This window comes from Mauremys reevesii, linkage group 16, assembly GCF_016161935.1.
Source record: "Mauremys reevesii isolate NIE-2019 linkage group 16, ASM1616193v1, whole genome shotgun sequence".
Classification (NCBI taxonomy): domain Eukaryota; kingdom Metazoa; phylum Chordata; order Testudines; family Geoemydidae; genus Mauremys; species Mauremys reevesii.
Genome location: NC_052638.1, coordinates 40881990 through 40907084, shown reverse-complemented (window position 1 = coordinate 40907084; position 25095 = coordinate 40881990). Strand labels below are relative to the sequence as shown.

The 25095-nt window shown below is 46.2% G+C and overlaps 1 protein-coding gene across 3 annotated transcripts in view; it reads right to left on the bottom strand.

The window, feature by feature from the left end:
- SPG7 (SPG7 matrix AAA peptidase subunit, paraplegin) overlaps positions 1–25095 on the bottom strand; it is a 68446-nt gene that overhangs the window by 36277 nt on the left and 7074 nt on the right. For 2 of the 3 annotated variants that reach the window (XM_039503586.1, XM_039503587.1), the window contains exons 1-3: positions 11476–11886; positions 7380–7482; positions 5604–5693 (exon numbers count right to left, since the gene is read on the bottom strand). In XM_039503586.1, the coding sequence (XP_039359520.1) occupies positions 5604–5693; positions 7380–7482; positions 11476–11871 (589 nt within the window). In that variant the 5' untranslated portion in view covers positions 11872–11886. Of the gene's footprint in view, positions 1–5603; positions 5694–7379; positions 7483–11475; positions 11887–25095 lie in introns of those variants that run through there. The other variant, XM_039503588.1, reaches the window with a different exon arrangement.

Sequence of the window (25095 nt, the reverse complement as noted above, 5' to 3'; positions counted from 1 at the left end):
AAAGACATCTACACTGGCATTTATCACTAGCCAACAATGAGACCCTACACAACACAACAAAACCAAGGGGAAAAAAAAAGAAAAAAAGATATGACCCAGTCATCACACCCCAGGAAGTCCTCTGTCCTTCAGATATGCAACATCATTTTTCACTTCTCCCTAGCTCTGTTCTGTGTTTCCAACAGGAAGGCCTGTGACTAAATAGAAACAATACAGCTTTTCAGATAAAGTCATAGTTTCAGAACACAGTGACAGCTCAGGATCTGTGTGCAGCTCATCCCCTTTTTGTTCTTTCATGCCATCTTCCCACCCATGTTATCAGCTAGATCCAGCTACACTAGAATGAGTAAATTCATCACAAAGCTATAATCTAACATCCAGCAATGTCTTATTAAAAGGAGAACAGTGTTAGCCAAGGATGATAGAAACCTTAAAGCTAGGCAATATCTCGTTCCATTAAATTAGAACTATATAAATAGACAACAACTTTCCTTTCTACAAACAACTGAGGCAACTCTGGGAGAGGTGAACCCCAGTACAAAAAGAGTCTAAGTGCAACGAGGATGATTTTCAATGAGATCTCAGATGGAAAAGCAACAGCCCAGGGAAATGCTGTTACAGCACTTCTTCCCTTCTAAGTTTCAGATGAAATCAAGAGAGATGCATGCAATATTTTCCTTGATCAGAGTATGGGGGTTTCCCCATCTTTCTCTCTTCTCTTCTGAGAAGCAGCCATAATTTTGAGAATGTCACTGAAAAAAAGATCATGTTGAAATCAGAACTGGCCATCAGATATCTTGCCATGATGGACATTTCTGGATTAATGCAAATTGGAAGCACCTTTACTCTCAAAACTGCAGCTGACCACTTTCAGATGACAGTGCCTTAGAAAACTGGAGGAAAGACATCTATTGCTATGAGAGGTCTTCTACCAGTCCATATTCAGGGACAGCAGACACAGATATTCAATTCAAAACTTCCTGATTTCTGTACCTCTATCATCCTGCCACTTCGGTTTGTCAGAAAATGCAATCACTTTCACCATGCTGCATTCATATTACAATGTAAACTGCCCACAATAACTATTAAATCCATATGTAATGGTAGCTGGAAGAGACACTTGCAAACAACCACTGTGGGAACACTTCCAGCTCTTTAGTCTCAGAAAGCCTTCATGAAGAAATGATTTGCCATTAACCCCAAACCTGAACTCTGTGATTAAAAGCTGGCAAGGGCTGCAGTGACAGTCCAAAGAGTTCTTTTTAATAATTACTGCAGAGATGGTCTTTCTGCTAAAGACACGGAGGAGAATTCCACCTCCCAAAGTCAAATTATCCATTAATCACAGGAGAAGGGCCACTGAACACAGCAGGTTACTGTTTACAAATTTTAATAGTCACAATACTTCTTGTAGGATCTCTGGTCACAATCATTCTGTGTGGTCTTCCAGGCAGCAGAAATCCCAGGCTTTGAAAAAGAACATTCAATGTGGTATTTGTACTAGCATCCCACTGTACATTCTATCTCTGTTCCTTGCATATGGTTTCTGCAGTGGCCTAAGTTTGTCTGACTGAACTGACAAGACCCTCACTCCTGACCTACAAAGGCTGTAGATTACCACCATGAATGGGGCTGAAAGTGTGCATGGCATTTTGTTGGCCAGATGCAGCCTGATGGGTCCCACCAGCATGTTTGGAACCACAAAACAAAACACAACACGCCATGCCTTTTGTACTGTCTCATTGCTGTATTTAAGTGAAAATGTATTAAAAATTAATCATTATAAAACAGAACTATAATGCTACTGTCACAGACTGCAATTATATTGTGTAAAGATAAACTGGAGCCTTGTGTGTCTGGAGATTTAGCCTTCATCCAAGATTCCAGAAAACAAATGATAGCACCACAGAAGGTGCATGCCTAGATCAGCCTTTATTCACAGTCTTGGCATCAACTGAGATGCAGAAGAAACTCTCAGACGCTGGTTCTCGCCTTATAGGCCTCTGTCACATTTCAGCAGATACCACCATACCCATGGAAGAGCATGAGGCTTTTCACATGGGACATTTCTGACATCTTTAAAATAAATCCTTAAGCCAGGATACAGTACATGCCACCAGCTAGGGGACTTTCCAGCTGGAAATTCATACCACACACATCGAACTGCAAGCCTCATCGCAGACCGGGAACTTTTCCAGTCCCTTATACTGGGGAGGGGGCAGAGGGCAATTTGCTCACTTTTCAAAGCCGAGTCAAATTACACTTGTAAAAAAAAAGGAATACAGCTGTTGCCTATCCACCTATAAGAAAGCTGCTGACAACACCAAGGGGGCACTGTTAGGTCAATTTAGACTCAAGATATAGCTGCTGTGAAAACAAGCTATTATAGAAAGTAGAAAATCAGTAGAAAATCTCAGTGATTTTTTTAAATTTAAATTGAAACCATTTTGAAAGAATAACATCCTCCTGAGGTGTTTGCAACCCAAAACACTGCAGTATCCTAGGAAGAGCAGAAAATTAAACCTATTAGAAATTGCTAAGGCCTTGTCTACATACAATGGTTGTACCAATTTAGTTACGATACTTCAAAAACCCATGTAGTTCCATCAATGCAACGCCCTTGTGGGGACACACTTCAATCAGGCCTGGTCTACACTACGCATTTAAACCGGTTTTAGGAGCGTTAAACCGATTTAACGCCACACCCGTCCACACTAAGAGGCCCTTTATATCGATATAAAGGGCTCTTTAAACTGGTTTCTGTACTCCTCCCCAACGAGAGGAGTAGCGCTAATATCGGTATTACCATATCGGATTAGGGTTAGTGTGGCCGCAAATCGACGGTATTGGCCTCCGGGCGGTATCCCACAGTGCACCACTGACCGCTCTGGACAGCAATCAGAACTCAGATGCAGTGGCCAGGTAGACAGGAAAAGCCCCACGAACTTTTGAATATCATTTCCTGCTTGCCCAGCGTGAAGCTCTGATCTGCACGAGTGGCGATGCAGTCCCAAATCCAAAAAGAGCTCCAGCATGGACCATACGGATGTGATCGCTGTATGGGCAGACAAATCTGTTCTATCAGAGCTCCATTACAGATGACGAAATTCCAAAGCATTTTAAAAAAATCTCCAGACAGAGGGCACAGCAGGGACTCAGCACGCTGCTGCGTGAGAAGCGTAACAGAAAACCAAAGAATCAAATGGACGCTCATGAAGGAAGGGAGGGGGGACTGAGGACTCAAGCTATCCCACAGTTCCTGCAGTCTCCGAAAAGCATTTGCATTCTTGGCTGAGCTCCCAATGCCTGTAGGGTCAAACACATTGTCCGCGGTGGTTCAGGGCATAGCTCGTCAATTTACACCACCCCCCACAGAAGGAAAAGGGAAAAAAATCGTCTCTTGACTCTTTTAAATGTCACCCTATGTCTACTGAATGCTGCTGGTAGACGCGATGCTGCGGCACTGAACTGTAGCATCCTCGCCCCTCCTCCTTGGTGGCTGATGGTACAATATGGCTGATATCTGTCATCATCATCAGCCTTGTGGCAGATGGTGCAGTGCAGAAGGACTGGTATCTGTCCTCATCATCAACCCATGAGTGCTACTACTTCCCAGTAGATGGTACAGAACGGCTGGTAACCGTCTTCATCATAGCAACAGGGGGCTGAGCTCCATCAGCCCCCACCCTTCATGTGTAAAGAAAAGATTCTGTTCTGCCTGGACTATCATAGCAGCGGGATGCTGGGCTCCTCTCCCACACACCGCTTAATGTCCTGTCTGGACTATCATAGCAGCTGGAGGCTGCCTTCACCTCATTTTATCTCACTAACAAGTCACTGTTTCTTATTCCTGCATTCTTTATTACTTCATCACACAAATGGGGGGACACTGCAACGGTAGCCCAGGAAGGCTGGGGGAGGAGGGAAGCAACAGGTGGGGTTGTTGCAGGGGCACCCCCTGTGAATGGCATACAGCTCATCATTTCTGCAGGATCTGACACAGAGCAGCTGTGCTCTCTGGTTCTCTGATACACTTGCCCCATATTCTAGGCAGGACTGATTCTATTTTTAGATACCATAAAGGAGGGATTGACTCAGGGAGTCATTCCCATTTTTGTCTTTTGCGCCCCCGGCCGATCTCAGCCAGGGGCACCTATGACAGCAGCAGATGGTACAGCACAGAAGGACTGGTAACCGTCATCTCATTGCCAATTTACAATGGCATGGTAGATGGTACAGAACGGCTGATAACCATCTCTGCTATCATGCCAAAGCAAATGAATGCTGCTGTGTAGCGCTGCTGAATCGCCTCTGTCAGCAGCATCTAGTACACATATGGTGACAGTGACAAAAGGCAAAACAGGCTCCGTGGTTGCCATGCTAATGATGTCTGCCAGGGCAATCCAGGGAAAAAGGGCGCGAAATGATTCTCTGCCGTTGCTTTCCCAGAGGAAGGAGTGACTGACGACATTTACCCAGAACCACCCGCGACAATGATTTTTGCCCCATCAGGCACTGGGATCTCAACCCAGAATTCCAAGGGGCGGGGGAGACTGCGGGAACTATGGGATAGCTACGGAATAGCTACCCACAGTGCAACGCTCCAGAAATTGATGCTAGCCTCGGACCATGGACGCACACCACCGAATTAATGTGCTGAGTGTGGCCGCGTGCACTCGATTTTATACAATCTGTTTTACTAAAGCAGTTCATGTAAAATCAGATTAATCCCGTAGTGTAGACGTACCCTCAGTTGAAGACTGCCTGGTATTTGCTCAGCTTAACTAAATGCACCAAATCAGCTACAGAGGTTTCTGAACAGATTTAGTAAAATTGGTACAACTTGTGTTTAGACAAGGCCTAACATAAAAGTGAACTTGACAAATTTATTTCCAATGTACAAGATGAAAGACAAGAAGTATGCAGCTTAAATAGTGAAATGTAGATTTTAATATTTCCTTAGATTTCATTTTTGTTAGGTGATATTAGTAACAAAGGTAAGGACTCAAATATTTCCACGGACGATAATCAAACTTTGCCTATAGGTGAAGAAAGAAAAATGCTGCTTGAGAACTTTAATTAGTGTTTGATTTAAGGACATTTACTTTGCATATTTTGACATGTGATGTTGACAATTTATGTTTTAACTGTTATAAAGCTTTAATATATTGAATCTCAACATCTACTGTTAAATAATTTTCTGGACCACACCACTATAATTTTCTGCAACTCTGAAAATTTAAATTGATAATAGATAAAATTTAAAAAAAAAAAGCTTAAAAATAATCAATGCCTGTCAAAATTATTTAAAAAGTCCGCCAAACCTAGATATACATTACAAAAACAAACTGATATACAAAAGCGAAATAAAACCCTTTGAACAAGCTCAGACGTGTATAACTTAGACTCAGCAGTTTATGATTTACAAGCCTATGACTGAGAATACTTTACAGTTATGGCTCCAGTACGCAGAGCAATACCTAGCACTATTTAGCATTAACATGGATCTTGCATGTTCTCCCGCTCAGACTCACAAAGAATGACACTCCAATTTGGAACCTTCATTTCATTAAGTATCCTCTGTATCAAAATTTCATACATACCCTCATCCTCCTCTGGAGACTTCCCTTTGGATCCTTCATTCTTATTGCTATTCCACCGAGACCCCGAGGTACTAAAATAGTAAGTGCTACCTATAGACAAATAAAGGGAAAAGGATAGTAACTGAAGCACTTGGTTCTGGGACCCAGGAAGAGAAATTAGACATACAGTACAAGCTTTGAATATGCCACATGTTAAATTCTGCCCTCCCCTACACACATGTAACTCCCATTAACTTCAATGGAAATTGGGTGCACACATCAGAGGGAGGAATCTGATCAAGAATGAGGAAACTTTTAACGTTATTTCTAAATTAAATGTTTGTTATTTTTTCTGCAATTCAGTCAAAATACAGCTTTGTTTAGAAATTATTCTAAGATGGCAGACAGTCTTTTCGAGAGAATTCTCCATCAGTTCCTAGTTATTAAACTTTCCTATAGAGTAACAGAAAATTTGGAATATATTCATGTACTAGTTTCAGTATCCTTGTCCTACTGGATACTACTGGGTGTGAACGTATACTAATGGGAATGTTGTATGCGTTGCAACTGAAGAACACGAATCTGTCAATATATACATATAGTGAAAAAACCCACTGCTATCACTAGTCGTAAACACTCTGAGGGGAGCTGCCTTTTTTGTGCCAGGGAGCAGCAAAGAGCTCAGAAATGAAAATAAATGACTTGAAGCTATTGCTTGCCCTCTCCGTGGAAAGGCAGGCAAGTCTAGAAATTACAGTACTTGACAGAAGTTACCCCTTACTGGAGAGTTCACCTGCATTTGTGCAGACTGTAGGGATGTAGCACTTTAAAGAGAGACATCCATGTGTTTTTAACCACTAGACAAACATAGAGGTTTAATACATTACAGCTCATGCTCTCCAGCTCCATAACAACGGCCCTGTGTAAGTCATGATTTCACAGATTGTACGGAAATAATGAAATTAGCCCAATAACGTGATTTTTCTAATAGCAGGGAGGCAGAAGCGAGCATCCCCACTTACACCTCCTTGCTGCTGGAAAAATCATTGTATTGGGCTAAGCTGGCTTCTCAGGCCAGGGAGTGATATCTCACCATATGGCACCAGCTGGTCAGCCTGGTGCAGGGCAGGGCCTGGCTTGCTCCACACACAGCTCCAGCCCAGGTCACTGCTGCTGCTTCCTTTCCAGACAGCCAGCAGGAAGGGGGGTGGCAATGACAGCACATGGTGATTAGGAGCCCCCGGTAATCCCAAGAAGACACTACAGTCCCAGCTGCCGAGAAGCTGAGACCAGAATCTGCCACTTGGGAGCATGTGCGTGAGGGGGCCTTGGCCCAACAGGGAGAATCGGGGGGTGGGGTGGGTGAGACAGACCTGACCGCACACACCCACCCCTCCTCATGCTCCAAGGATGGCAGATCCTGGTCCCACCCCAATTCCTAGGGATAGGATTGGCCCACCACCCCTCTACAATATCTATTGTCAAAGCTGCATCAAGATTTCCTATTAACATTCACCAATGGCACAGAAGTAAATCCATGAAAAAAAAATGCAAGCTCTTAACTGTAAACTCAAATACAAAACATTTCCAAGTTAAATGAATGAGGTTTGGTTTCAGAGCTCAGATAGGTAGCTCATCACACTGAGCCTGACTGTGAAGATGCCACAGCTTACCACTAGCCAAAAAAAACTACAAGTAATTACATTTCTTAGAAGACCCCAAATTAATGTCATTTCAAAGACAATGTCCTTGCCAAAGCAGACATCCCCCTCAGAAATACTTTAGTAGAGAGCTCACCTAAGAGTTTCCAGAGTCTTACTGGATCCCGAATTACATGTTGCTTCACTAAGAGTCCACTGAGCCCTTGAAATGTGGGGGAAAGTGTTCGGGACAGAAGGGTCTGAAGAGAAAAAAAAGACGACGACGACTGTAACAGGAAAAACTGCACAGTGCAGCATAGAATCAGTGGACAATCAAAGTAGATTTCCTCAGTAGGAAGGAAGGATATTTTTGTGATTTGGTCACAGGACGAGGAATCTGGACACCCGTGCATCATTCCTGGCTCTGCTGCAGACTTGCTATGTGATTATGAGCAAGTCATTTATAGCCTGGTTTTAGGAGAGCAAATGTGCACACAGAGCATGTGCTTAAAATATCTGGAAGTCTCACTCTTCTTCTTGTGCCTAGGTTTATCCATCAAGTGTACACTGTGGCTAACACGTTCAGAGATATGGAGAAGCTACATTCATTAACATTGGTGAAGTGCGTTGATTTTCTCAGATGAGAAAGGCTAGAGGAGGGCAAAGTCGTAACCTAACAGATTCCACAGTAACGAGACTATACACCTCACACCAGCTAATAAGTACTGCCTGTAGTCTTGATTAACCCTCAGAGTGATGTTCCATGGATGCAAGAATTGGCTTGAATTGTAGATCAAATTTCACAGTCACATTAGTCATTGGTTGACATGGCCTACCGTGACATACAGTACTCTCACTGCAATGAAGATACAAAACTGTTAAATAATGTTAAATGACTAATTTAAACTGACAGAAGCAAAGATTCCTACAATATACCTGCTACTCTGACCAAGTTTACACTAGAAGCTTCTGCCGGCACAGCTATGTTGGTCAGACGTGTGAAGTGTGATCCCTAATTGATAGATCTGTGCTGGCTGAAGCCCCTGTGTAGACACTGTTATACCAACAAAACTGTGCTTTTACTGGGATAGCTTGTCTCTCTTGTGGGAGGTGGATTTACTATCCCAGTAAAAAAGAATAGCTTTGCGGTACAACTGTGCCCATACTAGAAGAGTGTATGCTGGTATTCCTATATCAGTAAAGCACTCCTACTGTAGAAATAGCCTCCGTTTTTCACTTATTCACTGGGTCGGGGTATTGCAGGGGGTGAAGCCTCACCTGTACGAAAGTAGCAGAAGCTTATGATGAAAACATTGCAGAATTTCAGCAGAGAAGAGCAAATTAGTTAGAGAACATTTAAGTCAGAATTTCCTTGTTTGTGTGAGTTACATCTTATTTTAACAAACTTGATTTTTTCATTTTTCTTTAAGGGCTAGTTTATATAGTTAAATCAGTTCAAAAAGTATCTGTTCAGAAGCAGATATAGCTTACATGAATGTAACCTCCATGGGTGGATGTAGTTTTTGCAAAATAAACTACATTGATACAAATACTCCTATAAGGATATAAACGTGCCCACACTGGGGACAATTTCACCAATTTAAACTATACCCCTTTGGAAACAGATACAATTAAATAAGGACAAAACCCGTCGAAACAATAGCCCTAAAGATGTTAAAAAGTTAGAGATGAGAAAACAATTTAAAGAAAACAAGCCACATCCATTGAGGTTACATCCCTTCAGAGGATGCCTATGGAACTCATGTGCCGCCTTCATTTACATAATTACTCCTGTGAAGACAAACATAAAGCTAACCTATTCTTAAGATTTTGGTTAGCATCTTTATTGTAAGCTGATGTGCTATTCTGCTGACTAGGATTCTGACCCTATAACACCCACTAAAAAGGGGTAACTAAAACATTAAACAACATTTTGCCTACAGCCCAAAGTATATACATAATATGTAGTTTGCAGGACCTCATGACATTTGATCCTCTCCTGCAGCACAGACAACTTAAACAGCAAATATTAGGGAAATGCAACCTAGATGGAGCTATTATCAGGTGGGTGGAAAACTGGTTGGAAAATCGTTCCCAGAGAGTAGTTATCAGTGATTCACAGTCACACTGGAAGGGCATAATAAGTGGGACTCTGCAGGGATCAGTTCTGGGTCCGATTCTATTCAATATCTTCATCAATTATTTAGATAATGGCATAGAGAGTACACTTATAAAGGACGATACCAAACTGGGAGGGGTTACAAGTGCTTTGGAGGATAGGATTAAAATTCAAAATGATCTGGACAAACAGGAAAAATGGTCTGAAGTAAACAGGATGAAATTCAATAAGGACAAATGCAAAGTACACCATTTAGGAAGGAACAATCAGTTGCACACATACAAAATGGGAAATGACTGCCTAGGAAGGAGTACTGTGGAAAGGGATATGGGTGCCATAGTGGACCATAAACTCAATATGAGTCAACAGTGTAACACTGTTGCAAAAAAAGCAAACATCATTCTGGGATGTGGACAAATGGGAAAAAGTCCAGAGAAGAGCAACAAAAATTATTAAAGGTCTAGAAAACATGACCTACAAGAGAAGATTGAAAAACATTGGGTTTGTTTAATCTGGAAAAGAGAAGACTGAGAAGGGACAGGATAACAGTTTTCAAGTATCTAAAAGGTTGTTACTAGGAGAAGGGGAAAGAATTGTTCTTCCTAACCTCTGATGCTAGGACAAGAAGCAGTGGGCTTATATTGCAGCAAGGGAGGTTTAGGTTGGACATTAGGAAAAACTTTAAATTGCAGGGTGGTTAAGCACTCAAATAAATTGCCTAGGGAGGTTGTGGAATCTCCATCATTTGGATATTTTTAAGAGCAGGTTAGAAAAACAAGTGTCAGAAATAGTCTAGTCATGAGTGCAGGGGACTGGACTAGATGACCTCTCGAGGTTCCTTCCAGTCCTATGAGTCCATGAAATCCTATCTACAAGGCAGGTGCACAAACAAATAATGGGTAGCACAGCTATGCTGGGGTATCTTCCAAGAAAAACATAAGTGAGGAAAGGAATCAATGTTTGCCAAACAGAAATGGCTTAGACTTTAAAAAAAAAAGTTTCAAGTTTCTAAGAGAGAATGGTACTAACAATGGAGACCAAGCTATGAAATTCAGGGTCCATTTTGGTCAGTAGGAGTTTAAATATCATAAATTTCAGTGCTGTAATTGTTGGGTTCTTGACCCAAAAAGGAGTTGTGGGTGGGTCACAAGGTTATTGTAAGGGGTTGTGGTACTGCTACCCTTACTTTTGTGCTGCTGCTAGTGGCAGCACTGCCTTCACAGCTGGGCAGCTGGAGAGTGGCAGCTGCTGGCAGGAAGCCCAGCTCTAAAGGCAGAGCCACCACCAGCAGCAGCGCAGAAGGATGGCAGGGCATGCTATTGCCAACTCTACTTCTGAGCTGCTGCTGGGGGGGTATCACCTTCAGAGCTGGGCACCAGGCCAACAGCTGTCTCTCTCCAGCTGCCCACCTCTGAAGCAGTGCAGAAGTAAGGGTGGCAATACTACGACCTCCCCCTAAAATAACCTTGCAACCCCGCGCAACTCCCTTTTGGGTCAGGACTCCTAATTTGATAAATACTGGCCTCCCCCATGAAATCTGTAAAAGCACACAAAAGACCGGATTTCACAGTCGCGTTTTTCATGGCCGTGAATTTGGTAGGGCCCTAGCTATAGGTAATACCAGAAAGGATCGCTCTAATACTAGCAAGGCTTCTCCATCATTAAACTGTTCTGTTTCCTAGGACTGCCGGCAGGTGATTCCTGGAAAGTGTGCACAGATCTTAGGCACACTGGGGATTTCTCCCATTCCACCAGGCCCAGGGCAGCCTGCTTAGTAATTACTCGGAACTCGGGAGCGGTTAGATGCTCTGACGGAAGCGGCGCCCGCTGTGCCCGGCGCTGCACATACACACTGTGCCGGAGAGCTTCTGCCTCAAGGCGTTTCCATGGGGCAGCAGAAAGGAGGGATTCCCACCTGCACTGCACAGGAAGCCTCATCTCCCCCCCCCCCGGAATAACAATGGCCCGGGGCGCGTCAGTCGCTTTCCGGCCTCCCCCCTGTACAGGGCACGGGGAAGGGTCCCGGGTCTCCCAGCAGGCCCCTGCCGGGGCCAGGACCAGATCCCAGAGCTCCAGCGTCGGGCGATCCCGAGGCCACGCAGGCCCGGCAGCGCCGCCCCCCGCGGCCACTCACCGGGAGCACTTCGCCGCCCCGAGGCCGGCCCCAGCCCCGGGCGGGCCCCGCTAGGCCGAGCCGCCGCCAGCGGGGGCCCCTGAGCAGCAGCTGCAGCAGCGCCATGTCCCGCGGCGACCGCCAGGCTCGGAGACTCCCGCCCAGCGGGCACTGAGACGCGAGGCCGCTGCGGACCGGGCAGCGAGACAGGGCCTCGCCGAGGCGAGCAGCGGGACTAACGGCAGCCGGGCCCTGAGAGAAACCGGAAGTGCCGGCAGAAGGCGGAATCAGCCATCTTGAAAGCTGGCCGAGTCGGCGGCAGCTGCCAGCCTTCAAGATGGCCGCCTCCCCAGCGCCGGGGAACGCCACCCCTCCCCTGTCTGCCCGTCCGTGAGCTGCTGCCGCCGCCGCCGCCATCCCGGGCCGGGACCCCGCAGCGCCGGGCGGCTCAGGCCTCGTGACCCCGACCCCGCAGCGCCGGGCGGCTGAGGCCTCGTGACCCCCGCGGACAGGTGCTTTCCAAGTGTCTCCCCCCCCCCCCAACCGGATTTTCATGGATTGGCTTTGAACATCAGAACGCCGGACTGGGTCAGATCAAAGGTCCATCTAGCCCAGTATCTTGTCTGGTGACCTTGGCCAAAGCCCGGTGCCTCGGAAGGAATGAACAGACCAGGTAATCACAGAGTGATCCAGCCCTTATCATCCACTCCCGGCTTCTGTACCAGCCTAGATCTCCTGGTAGAGCTACACCAGCAACCCACGAGGGACCATGCCGTTTATATGGCAAGGGGGTGCTTTTGCCATTAGCGCTTAAACCAGTTCCCAGAAAGGAATATGGTCTTCTGGCAAAAAGGCTTTATTGCTGTCTAAATGCTTCCACACTAGGGCTCATTTGCCAGCATAGCTAGTCAGTTGGCAGTGATATTTCCTTCCTTGTCAATCAGTCAGGCTCAATCTGTTGTTTTCTCCCTTCTGGGTGCTTCCCTTCCTGCTTAAATTTGCTGTTTTCCTTTAGCCTAAAAGCAATCTTCACTCAACCCCATGTTCTGTCTCCTCCCCTTTGATGCTAAGCACTTTGTGTAGGCTGTCCCTTCTCATGGGGTGGACTTCTCTTACCCTTCTCACTTTCTCTGCGCCACTGACATGAATTGCCTCTTTTCCAAGTCAGAGGCCATGTCTACACTACAACCTTTGGTCAGTACAAGTTATGGTAGGATTCAGTTCCTGAAGTTTGTATATTACTTGGGTGCCTACATTCTTGGCTGCTTGCATTGGTGATGCACCATGGGTAAGTATACCTGTGTGCCATGCTGTGCTGTTTGAGGCAATGCCTACTGAGACTTTTTTGCAGTATTTTGTGGGATACTAACGATTCACCTAGGGGTTGCTGAGAGCTAGAGGTTAAGTTCCCAGCATGCAATTTTCTCCATCCCATAATACCATCCACTGCCCATAATTTTAGTTTTTTTTTGTTTTGTTTTTTTTTAATCACACAATCCTGTGCAGTTCTTTTCTGTCTCTGCCATCCCTAACCAAAGCATGGAACCTGCATACTTCAGCACTATTCTTATGACCATTGTAAATACAGGACACACAATTCTTCTGTATTTGCAGACCTTCATAGGGGAGTGTCTTGAAATGGTTTCCATTTTATAAGGGTTTAAAGTTTGGTTCAATGGCTCTCAGCCCCCCTGCAGACCTTCAGGGAGCACTGCAACAGCTGGGATCACAATGAGGAAGAATAGGATATTTTTGAGGAGAGATTGCTGATGGACATAGCAAAAAATAAATAAATCCCAGATTGCTTGTGACATTCATGGAGCAGCTGCAGACTGTGGAGCATTTCTTCTTGGCCTAAGAAACGAGCACTGCCTGGTGCGATCACACATAATGCAGATTTGGGACAATGAGCAGTGGCTGCAGAACTTTTGGATACAAAAGGCCACATTCCTGGATCTGTGTCATGCTCACTCCAGCCCTCCAATGCAGGGACTGAATGAGAGCTCATTGACAGTGGAGAAGTGAGTGGTGATCATGTTCTGGAAGCTTAAAGCGCTGGATTGCGACTGGTCAGTGGGAAATCACTTTGAAGTTAGAAAATCCACAGTGAGGGGCCATTGTCATCCAAGTGTGTAAGGCCATTGAATGCTGTGCAGGACTGTGACTCCCAGCAATATACAAGATATGGTGGATGGATTTGCAAAAATTGGGTTCCCAGCTGTGGTGGGGGAAGAGAGAGAATGCACATCCCTATCTTGGTGCCAGCCACCTTGCTACAGAATCCATTGACAGAAAGGCCTACTTTTCTATAGTTATGCAAGTGCTATTGGATCTCTGGGGATGCTTCACTGATATCGATGAAGGTTGGTCAGGGAAGGTGCATGATGCTTGCATGTTTAAGATCACAGAATTGTTCAGAAAGCTGCAAGCAGGGACATTTTTTCCTGGGTGGTTGATTAACATTGGTGATGTGGAAATGCTGACAGTGATGCTGGGGGCCCAGCTGACCCCTTGATCCCCTGATGCATGAAGCTGTACATTGCCCACCTTGATGGCACCAAGGAAAGAGTCTACTGCTGGCTCAGTAGGTGTGGAATGACTGTTGAATGAGCTTTGGTAGGTTATAGGGTCACTGGGGTTGTTTACTCACTGGATTAGAGCTCAGGGAGAAAAACATCCCAATGGTTATAGCTGCCTGTTGTGCACTGCATAATATATGTGAGGCAAAGAGGGAAAAGCTACCACCAGGGTGGAGGGACGAGGTTGACCACCTTTTTTGCTAAATTTGAATGTCTGAACACCAGGGCTATTAGAGGAGCCCAACCTAGAGCTATGTGTTTGAGGGAGGCTTTAAAAGTTCGTTTTCAGTCAGCCACAGTAGTGTTCTCTCTTGCTGTCTTGAGACAGTGTCTGTCTTGCATAATTTAAACCAGGTATTTTTTGGTTCTTGACTGCTGGTATCTGTTCTGTTGTGCCTGCTGCAGATTATGAATCCTGCTGGGCCTGGGGCCTGCATGCCACTGTGAATTGTGTGATGCTTGCTGTTCATGTATAAACATGGCTGGGTCCTGGGTGTTTTCCTGGTAGTATTGCTTTGCTACTGTGGTGCTTGGTGCGCGTTTGAGAACTGTTTCATTTCTTGGCTGCTTCTGTGCATTCTGATAAGGATCCTTTGAGTCTCCAAAAATACAACTTTGTTGAGTGCAAAAAGTCAGTGCACAAAATCAAAATGAAAACAAACACATACAATGTTGCACATAACTTAACGGAAACTTTTAAAACTCCAATTGAAAAGGAAGCAAACATTTGTGTCCATTTGTGTAAACAGAAAGGTAGTTCAGTGCAGGTTGCTGTGGCTACACATACACCAATGTGGTTTTCACAGGTCAGAGTCTGTGAAATTGTGGTTTCCCTTGTTATCCTGTGGCGTGGAGTAGTAGGGGTGAAAAAGATGCATACCATGCTGCTGTATGGCATGTTTGGGGGTGTAGGCAGGGCCGGATTAACTCTCCTTTGGGCCTGGGGCTATTAGATTTTGTGGGACCCTTGTGTACAAGTTTTTTTGCTGGGAGGGAGTTTGGTTCAGGAGGGGGCTGGGGCAGGAGATTGGGGTGCAGGAGGGGGTGTGGGCTGGGAGGGAATTTGGGTGCAGGAGGGGGTGTGGGGTCTAGGAAGGAGTTTGGGTGCTGGAGGGGGGTGCAGGATCTGGGAGGATGTTTGGTACAGGAAGGGGCTGGGGCAGGGGATTGGGATGCAGGAGGAGCTGTGGAGTGCAGGCTCTGGCCAGGAGGCACTTACCACAGGCGGCTCCCGGCCTGGTGCATGAGGGCTCAGACAGGCTGCCTGCATGCTGTGGCCCTACGCCACTCCCGGAAGCGGATGGCTGCTGGCACGTCTCTGTGGCCCCTGGGGGAGAGGGCATCATGTCTCCGTGCACTGCTCGCAAGCACTGCCCTTGCAGTTCCCAATGTCCAGTTCCTGGCTAATGGGAGCTGTGAGGACGGTTCTGGGGGCGGAGGAAGTGCACGTAGGCCCCCGCTCCCCACCAGGGGCCGCAGAGATGTGCCAGCAGCCAGCCGCTTCCAGGAGCGGTGTGGGGCCAGGGCGGGCAGGCAGCCTGACCCCTTTTACTGGCCCAGAGATGGCTGCCTGTGATTTATTTTTGCAGGGCATCCCCTTGAGCCAGGGCCCCAAGCTGCAGCCCCTAAAGCCCCTGCCTTAATACGGCCCTAGGTGTAAGGAGCACCAACCATGGTTCTGCAAGGGATGCAGAAGCTGGTGAGTCAAGGATTTTTGGGCCTGTAGGTCAGCCAGAGTCTGCAGCATTTGGGTTTGCTGCCTGAGAAGCCCCATTATGTCCTGGTGCATTTCCTGCTCCTTGTCCTCCTGGGATTCCTAGGCCTCTTGCCTGTGCTTTGTCTTTCTCTATGGTCTTGTTCGCAGGCTGCTGCAGCACTGGCCTGTAGGATCTCGCAGAACATGCCCTCCATAGTGCTCTTCCTTCTCCTCCTCCTTGGAGTCAGGCACCACACCAACCCCTGCTCCATTAGATTTACAGGAAAGAAAAACTTCCAAACTCCCTTCCCTTAAGTTCCATAAATACTTCTGAGAAATGCTTATTGGCAGTTCAGCTTTGGAGACCCTCAGTACAGCACCACTCTCCAGCTCCAACCATGCTGAGTATGGTGCAGGAAGGAGCTGGGGCAGACATCCGAAGAAGTGGGTATTCACCCACGAAAGCTCATGCTCCAATACGTCTGTTAGTCTATAACAGGGGTAGGCAACCTATGGCATGGGTGCCAAAGGCAGCACGCAAGCTGATTTTCAGTGGCACTCACGCTGCCTGGGTCCTGGCCACCGGTCCGGGGGGCTCTGCATTTTAATTTAATTTTAAATGAAGGTTCTTAGACATTTTAAAGACCTTATTTACTTTACATACAACAATAGCTTAGAAGCAGCAAAGAATCCTGTGGCACCTTATAGACTAACTTGCATCCGAAGAAGTGGGTATTCACCCACGAAAACTCATGCTGCAAAACGTCTGTTAGTCTATAAGGTGCCACAGGATTCTTTGCTGCTTCTACAGAACCAGACTAACACGGCTACCCCTCTGATACTTAATAGCTTAGTTACATATTATAGAGTGAGACCTTCTAAAAACATTAAAATGTATGACTGGCACGTGAAACCTTAAAATAGAGTGAATAAATGAAGCCTCGGCACAGCACTTCTGAAAGGTTGCTGACTCCTGGTCTATAAGGTGCCACAGGACTCTTTGCTGCTTTTACAGATCCAGACTAACACAACTACCCCTCTGATACTTTACCCCTCAGATGTGTCTCTGTGAACCTTCTACTCAGCAAGGTCTTTTAGCATATTAATATCCTCCTTATGTCTGGAAGTCTGTTTGTATCACTGGCCTAACTGTCAAACAGCTTAGTTAAACTCAATTAATCCATAGTGGGTGGACAGAGCTGCTGTCATTGCAGTGGGTATATGATAGGTTGTGAGACTGAAACCCAGGGTCATGAAACAGCAGGTTCCTGCTCCTTAGGCTGTCCGAGACTAGATTTGACACAGAGGTGAGGTGTTTAAACTCTGGCCTTGTCTAGATTAAGAAAATAATTCATGTTTTTAAAATGTTAGCCAATGTGTGAGGCTCCCCCCTAGGGTACCTCATGACTAGTTAACATGAATTTAAAAGTAGCAAAGAATCCTGTGGCACCTTATAGACTAACAGACGTTTTGCAGCATGAGCTTTCGTGGGTGAATAGCCACTTCTTCGGATGCAAGGTGTTAAATGGAATCTCTACTAAGTGCTAACTGTGAGCTAACTCCATTTAAAAACATCTTTTAATTCATCATGTTTATTATGGTGGTGCCTAAGGACCACCCATGATTGGGACCCCATTGCGCTAGGTACGGGACAGACAATAGCAGACCTTCCCATCTAACTAGACTAGACAGACACAGGGTGGGGGAGGGGGAAGAACACAAGCAGCGCAGGCTATGCAATGGTGGCAAATGGCATGTTAGTTCCATTTTTATGGAGGGTGAGGAAGGTGGGTCTAGTTTGGGGAAGGGGGAAATCAGCTAAATGGAATGAAAAGTGAAGGGAGGGGGATATTGAAGGCAAGGTGGATGAGGCCTTATCTACAGTGGAAAAGTGCAGTCATTTCACTAAACTGCTTTAAAACAAAATGACACAAAACACAATCGAGTTAAAGCAGTACACCCCCCTAATGCAGACTCACTTAAAACCATTTGAAAACCTTGTTTGCATCAATTTATCATGTGTTGGCAAGTTAGGCCCTGGATACACACAGAAGATGCACTGTTTAACTAAACTGATTTTAAAATAGATTTTAAGTAAACTAGGGCAACTCATGTTTTTAGACATGACTGACTTCAGCTAAATGGATACAATGAAGGATTTAGCAGGTTTAAGTTCAGCTACATTAGGGGGTTCTGCCAGTTTCATTAGGCCTTGTCTACACAAAAATTTGCACCAGGTTAGCTAAGGCTGTGTTTACACTGGGATTTGGCACCCAGGTTGAGAAACAACTGCTCTCCCTGGCCCCCCTTCAGTCACTTTGGCTAATTACCCAGGGTATGTCTACATTTGGAACTAGGGGTGATTCTCAACTTGAGAAGAGATTCCCGCTAGTGCTCATTGAGCTAGTATGCTAAAAATCAAAGTAGATGTGGCAGCACAAGAAGCAGGAGGGGTAGCTGCCCTGAGCGTGCACCCCCCGAGAGAAGCTAGGTCTGTAGTTGGAATGGATAGTGTTGTAGGAGCAGCAGTGATCTGTATGCTCTGTATAACCTGTATGCTCAAAAGTCTGTTACTCTTCACTCCCTCTTTGAATACCTGTGAAATGGCTTTCCTCTTCCCCCTCCCCCCTGGAATGCTTGTGGGATGAACTGGCTGGTTGAACAGCTGGAAGATCAGAAGAGCTTCCAGGTAGACAAGGTGTCTGGAACTCTAATTAGGCAGCACTCACACACCCAATGCATGGGCACTGCCCGAGGTGGAGTGTGACCAACCAGATGCGGCCAAGTCATCTCTAGTTGCAGGCCATGAGGAGCAGGTCCTTAAAAGGGGGAGGGGCCATGTGCTCAGCAGTGCACTCACAAGCTTGGACCTCCCGTGAAGGCCCTTCGCCCAGACCACCTGGCCAGTGGTTCGCTGCGTTGCAATCCATCGTGCCTCGGGAAGACGTACCTTCATCACCCCGTCCATCGCTGTGCTGTGGGACACTTAACGTGAAGGATCCTGACATCTCCAGTGCCATGCCTGACCTGGGAGTGTGAGTGTGTGTGCGCGGCGCCCCCTTCCCTTTCTTTTGAGCTTAGCTGTCAATATAATAAATGTGCTGCTTCCTGCCAAACTCGAGTGAGTCATTAGTCCTCCCTAAGCTTACTAGCTGGCCCAATTTCCAGTAACAGATAGTGTAACATGGCAGCGGGGTGAGCTATGTTTTAACATGACAGCTGAATAAGAGCTGGCATGAGTGTGTGAACTGCACCTCCAGCTCGAAGTGCAGACACACCCACAGAATGGGCCAAACTCAGCCTCTCCCATACCAAAAGATTTTAGCCCTGATGCAATAGTCTGTGTCCAGAGAGGCTTGAAACAATCTTCTCTGCTTCAGGAACTATTTATTTACCAACATAACATGTAGTTGAGTTGTGGTGCTTGAACTCCTGCTCCCCTGCCTAAGTCAAACTCAGTTTCTCTCAAAGAAATATCATCAATTATCAGCTGGGAGAGGAACTATTAAGAAGCCAGTACAAAGGAACAGGACACACTCCCTTTTGCAGTGCCTAGCACAAAGTAGGGTACAATTAGAGGGAGATGCAAGAAACCTTGGCTAATATGTCCCAGATGAATATCCAAGATATATTATTAGCCTGATAGGATGTATTCAGGAGCCAAAATGTCTTAATTACAACTCTAGGATTCATAGATCTGATGATGTATTGCATAGATTACAAATTTGCAAGTACTTTCCTCCCTTTGTGTATGAAATGTAACCTTGGAAAAGGTGACTTCATTCCCTGCCCTTGGATTGGTAAGACTTTCCTTTGGGAATGTATCCAGTACTCTGAGAAGATGGATATAACCTGATGCAGGCTTGGCCAAGCTGGGATATGCTCCAGCTATGACATCACTGAATAATATTGCAATTCAAAAAAGTATATTTACTACTGGTGAAAGATGCTGGACTGGAGAGTGAAACCCCCAATTTATCTACGGAACAGAAACACCACAAGAAGCAGTACTAGCTTCCCTGGCCCATGTGCCTCATCCCAGATACAGAGAGGCCACCTTTGAGTGGGACACGGGAGAAAGGGCAGTTTCCTGGGCCTCCCTTTTCAACCTGATGAGAAAAAGGACAACTAGCATCCCCTGCGATGGTGCTGTTGTCTCGTCAACCCTAGCAGCTGGTCAAAGTTTGGGGCCTGTGGGTTCTCCAGTTCAGTGTAGAAGTTTGTTATAATGAGGTGTTTATTTACAAAGAAGGTGTTAAGTCCTGTGTTGGAATAAAGAAGGAATCAAATAGCAGGAAAAGCTGTGACAGACCCATGGTACAATCTAGACTAATGAGTAGCTGTGTCACCCCTGCCCTCTAACCTAGGGTGACATTTACAATGCTTTGGTGCTGTAGCCTCCAGTCTAGACTGCTCTCAGCCTCCAGGTCAATCCCAGCTATGTTTGTTTGTGTGTGTGCTGCAGGCAGCCCGCCAGCCACACCTTGGCTCTCACCTGCCTTGGCTATCTGTCAGGGTGACCCCAAAGCATTCTCAGTCTTAGATTTCCCCCTCACAAACATGTCTTGTATTGCCCGGCCCTCTCCTGGACAATGCAAATTCATGTAGCATCTAAAATATATATATGGAGATATACCTATCTTGTAGAATTGGAAGGGACCCTGAAAGGTCATTGAGTCCAGCCCCCTGCCTTCACTAGCGGGACCAAGTACTGCCTCAGATCCCTAAGTGGCTCCCTTAAGGATTGAACTCACAACCCTGGGTTTAGCAGGCCAATGCTCAAACCACTGAGCTATCCCTCCCCCATCTGTATCACATTAAAAGAAATAGTATGCACACATCTTATTACCACAAATGAAGTTTCATAAACACTAATTGAAACATTGCAATAGGTAAAACAATAAAACTAATTTATTAACTATAAAGAGATTTGAAGTGAATAAGAGTAACGATGCATAAAGTCAGAAATGGTTACAAGAACAATAAAGATAAAATGCAACTTGTGTCTAACAAACTGTTAAATTCAAAGCAGGTTTTTTCGCCACGTTCTCAGCAGTCTTACTGACCAAACTTCTGAGCTCAAGACCCCTTCTCCAGTTTGATGGCCTTTTCCTTTGTCCCTCCTGGTGCAGTGAATCAATGGGCAGTGAGAGAGGGAGAAGGGGAGCCTTGGAGTGTTTGTCCCTCCTTTTTAGAGTGTCGGTTCCCACTCCTTGGAAAACTTCCAGATGAGATTCGGGACAGGCCATAGGAAGGAATGTTCCCTGCTGCATTTTCTTCACCTGTTAGAGCTTCTTTTGTTTCCCTTCCTGCTTGATGACTGTTTGCTGCTTAAATGCAAATTAAGGAGTGCACACATTTCTTTGTTTGAGACAGATCTGTTTGTCAACCTCAGTTTGGAACATGTGTTAAGATCACCATATAATGGACTCATAACTTCACATACATTGTTGCCACACATTTTATTGGGACAGTATTGACCAGCAAATTATGAGTTTTCAAATGATGTCTCACAAAGGCACACTTTGTACAAAAGTTCTTGCAATAGTGTGTAGGGTATGGACACGGGTACATTGTGTCGTAACAGCTTCTTTTGTTCACAGCACCACAAGCACTCTTTTAGCCTACACCTCTGAACCAAAAACCTTTCCCCAGGTTTCTTCCAGGAGCAGCCACTCTGTGTTCAGCTAATGTGAATTAGGCATTGAAGTTCAATAGTTGTTAACACAAGGAGTTATAAATTAAAAGTAAAAACCTCTTCTGCTCTCAGATGCTCAGCTTTCGCTCTCTTGGCCCTTTTGAGGTTATACTTTTACTGGTCCTCTGATCTTCATGGGCCTTTTCTTTATTAGCAAATTTAATAGTCATCATGATTCACACCTAGTGCAGATTATATGATACAAGGGTAAAAACAATTATGCTTGCTGGGAGGGAAGTGAGAACTGGAGGGAGAGGAGTTTGGGGCTATGGAGTGTGGAGGGGGATTAATGGGAATGGGGGGAGGGAAAGGGAGAGGGTGGGGGGCTCAGGTTGGGGATGTCAGGTATTGGGAGAGGGAGAGACACAGGGGTAACATGAGGTTAGGTCAGGGTCACTTGTCAACCCTACATTCTCCCCTCCTATGCAAATTGGGATTTGGGCCCCCCTGTCCCTTTGGGGGTGTCTGAGCTTTTTTCCCTACCCCCTTCATGTGGCATCTGGGTTCTTGGGGGCCTGCACCATTAGGGGTGGCTTAGCACCTCTCTTCACTCTCCGCAGGTGGGAGTTGGGATCTGAGCCTCTCTCCCTGCCCCCATGTGAGCCAGTATTCTGGGAAACACACCACCTCTAGAGGAGGAGTTGAGAACAGGCATGCTTGATGCATACAACAGGCTCAAGCACTGGGGATGGGAACACCCAATGAGGTGAATGGACCATTTCACACATCTCAGAGCTATTGTTTAATCTCCTTGGGGGGTTCTCATTCAGCTGAGACTATCACCTTGAGATGAATGGGTCACTTAAACCTCTCAGAGCCACCTGTGTTCCCAGGATTATCCTGTGCTGGGGATTTGGCTACAGCAAAGCAGCTGATAATTAATTTCATATTATAATGGAGAGCCAGCTACAGTTAAGATTGCAAAGACTTTTCTGTCTAAAGCAGAAGTTCTCAGGACAAAACTTTTGGTGGCCTCAGACCACAGCCACCAACTCTTGCTGGTGGCCACTGTGATGTTGCACTCCATGTGTTTATGGCAATATGCTTATGAGTAAATATAATGTAACTGGAATATGCTTTATGCAAAATGTCTCTTGTAAGGTATCATTACAAAGTTTATAATCTACTGAGTGTGGTCATCCTATTTGTATGAATGTATCACTCTTGTATCAGAAGCTAGAAATACAAAGTATTACTCTGAACTGCTATTCTAACTATGCAGTGTGGGCCATTAATGGTGGCTCCCATTAACCAAGACAATTGGTTGTAAATGGCTCTGTTTACTTGTAAGCCTTCCTGTGAGTCTGACTGGAAAGAATGGAGAGTAGGGGGGGTCTCACATGACATGTGATCATGTCACCTGGTACTGGAATCCATCTTACACCTGGTGCTTTTCCATTTAGAAGGAGGGATGGGGACGCAGAGAGACAAAAGATTCCCGCCTTGTGCCAACAATATAAAAGGGGATGAAACAACAAAGGGGGCTGCAGTCATGAGAAATCCCCTAGCTACCACCTGAGCTGGAACAAAGCCTGTACCACGGGAAAGGATTGGGCCCAGTCTAAGAAGAAGTCTAGTCTGTGAAAGAAGCTTATTGGAACATCTCTGAGGGTGAGATTTCCCTGCATTCAGTTTCTTAAATGTATTAGGCTTAGACTTGCATGTTTTGTTTTATTTTGCTTGGGAACTTAATTTGTTCTGTCTGTTATTACTTGAAACCTCTTAAATCCTACTTTATACTTAATAAAATCACTTTGTTTATTAATTAACCCAGAGTAAGTGATTAATACCGGGGGAAGGGGGCAAACAGCTGTGCACATCTCTCTATCAGTGTTATACAGGGTGGACAATTTATGAGTTTACCCTGTATAAGCTTCATACCAAGTAAAACGGATTTAGTTGTGGTTTGGATCCCACTGGGAGCTGGGTGTCTGGGTGCTAGAGATGGGAGCACTTCTTAAGCTGTTTTCAGTTAAATCTGCAGCTCTGGGGGACATGGTTCAGCCCCCAGGTCTGTGCTGCAGCAAGCTAGTATGTCTGGCTCAACAAGGCAGGGTTCTGAAGGCCCAAACTGTCAGAGAATATGGGCTCAGAGGTTATCTCAGCACATCAGGTAACAGTCCCAATGGGGTCTCTGTGACCAAACCCCGTCACAGCCACTCTCACACTTTTCCCTAAAATACTTAATTAGCTTTATGCATGTTTATTCAGATTGTCTGAAAATGTGCTGCAAGAGGCTCCTGAGATACAGCGAGGGTGACCAACTTTCTAATAGCAGAAAACTGAACAACTCTGCCTTGCCCGCGCCCCCAACCCTGTGCCACTGCTTCTCCACGGTCCTGCCCCCACTCCCGACCCCCCTCCTCGCTTACATGCTCATTTTCACCGGGCTGGGGCAGGGGGTTGGGACTCAGGTGGGGATGAGGGCTCTGGGGTGGGGCCAGGGATGAAGGGTTTGGGGTGCAGGATGGAGCTGGAGGTGAGGGGGCTCCAGACTGAGGTACAGGCTCTGGGCCAGAGGTGCAGGCTCCGGGCTGGGGCCAGAAGTGAGAGGTTCTGGGTGCAGCAAGGGGCTCTGGGCTGGGGCAGGGGTGCAGGCTCCAGGTGGCACTTACCTCAGGCAGTTCCGGAAAGCAGCGTCATGTCCTTCCGGCTCCTAGGCAGAGGCACAGCCAGGGGACTCTGTCCAGTGCCTCTGCCCACAGGTGCCACCTCTGCAGCTCCCATGGGCCATGATCCCTGGCCAATGGGAGTGGTGAAGCCAGTGCTTGGGACAGCACATGTGGGCAGGGGTCAGCACATGGAACCTCCCTGGCCACTTCTTTGCCTAGGAGCCAAACATGCCAGCTGCATTCTGGTAGCCACTCAGAGCCAGGTAGAAAGCCTGCCAGCCCCGCTGCGCTGGCAACTGGATTTTTAATGGCCAGTCAGCACTGCTGATGGGCCAAGCTGTCAGGGTCCTTTTTGACCAGGTGTTCCAGTCAAAAGCCGGACACCTGGCAACCCTAGATACAGCCCCCTGGGGAAAAAACAAACAACGAGCTTTTCTTAAAGTTAACAGATTCTAGCATTTTTTGTATTTTTATTTTTGCACACCTGGCTTCCAAAGTGCTGATGGCTTAATGGGACCAGAAGGGGAGAGTGAGATGGAAATGGTGGCAGGGTTATGTGTTGCAGGGGGAGGAATAGTGTAAGTGGCAGGGGAGAGAGAGACACACAAGTCTTCTCTCCCATGTTTAAAGTCACTGTATCCACCATGTAACAAACTGTCAAGTTTTTGGGACAGACCATGGATGAGATTTCTATCACTGGCCAGTTAGCAATTACCCTCCCCCACCACCCAGCAAAGCTTCAGAGCACAACCATTATCCTCATTCCACTGCAACAAAATGAACAGAGAGGGAGCACTTAGGACTCCCTATAGTGGCCTGCAACAGGCACACTCCATCCTCATCCTCTGATGCCCCAGAGACCTCTCAAGACCCTGTCCAGTAACTTGGAACTTTGTATGAATTTATTTACATTCCCTTTGCCATCAGTCTCATGCAGCAACGTACTGACAGTGTTTCTTACCCCTCCCCACAGGAGCCAAGAAAGAACAGTGCTCTCAGCACATACTGTGCTCACCTAGCCCAGATCCTCTCCTTTGCATTTTTCCTGGTTCTTTC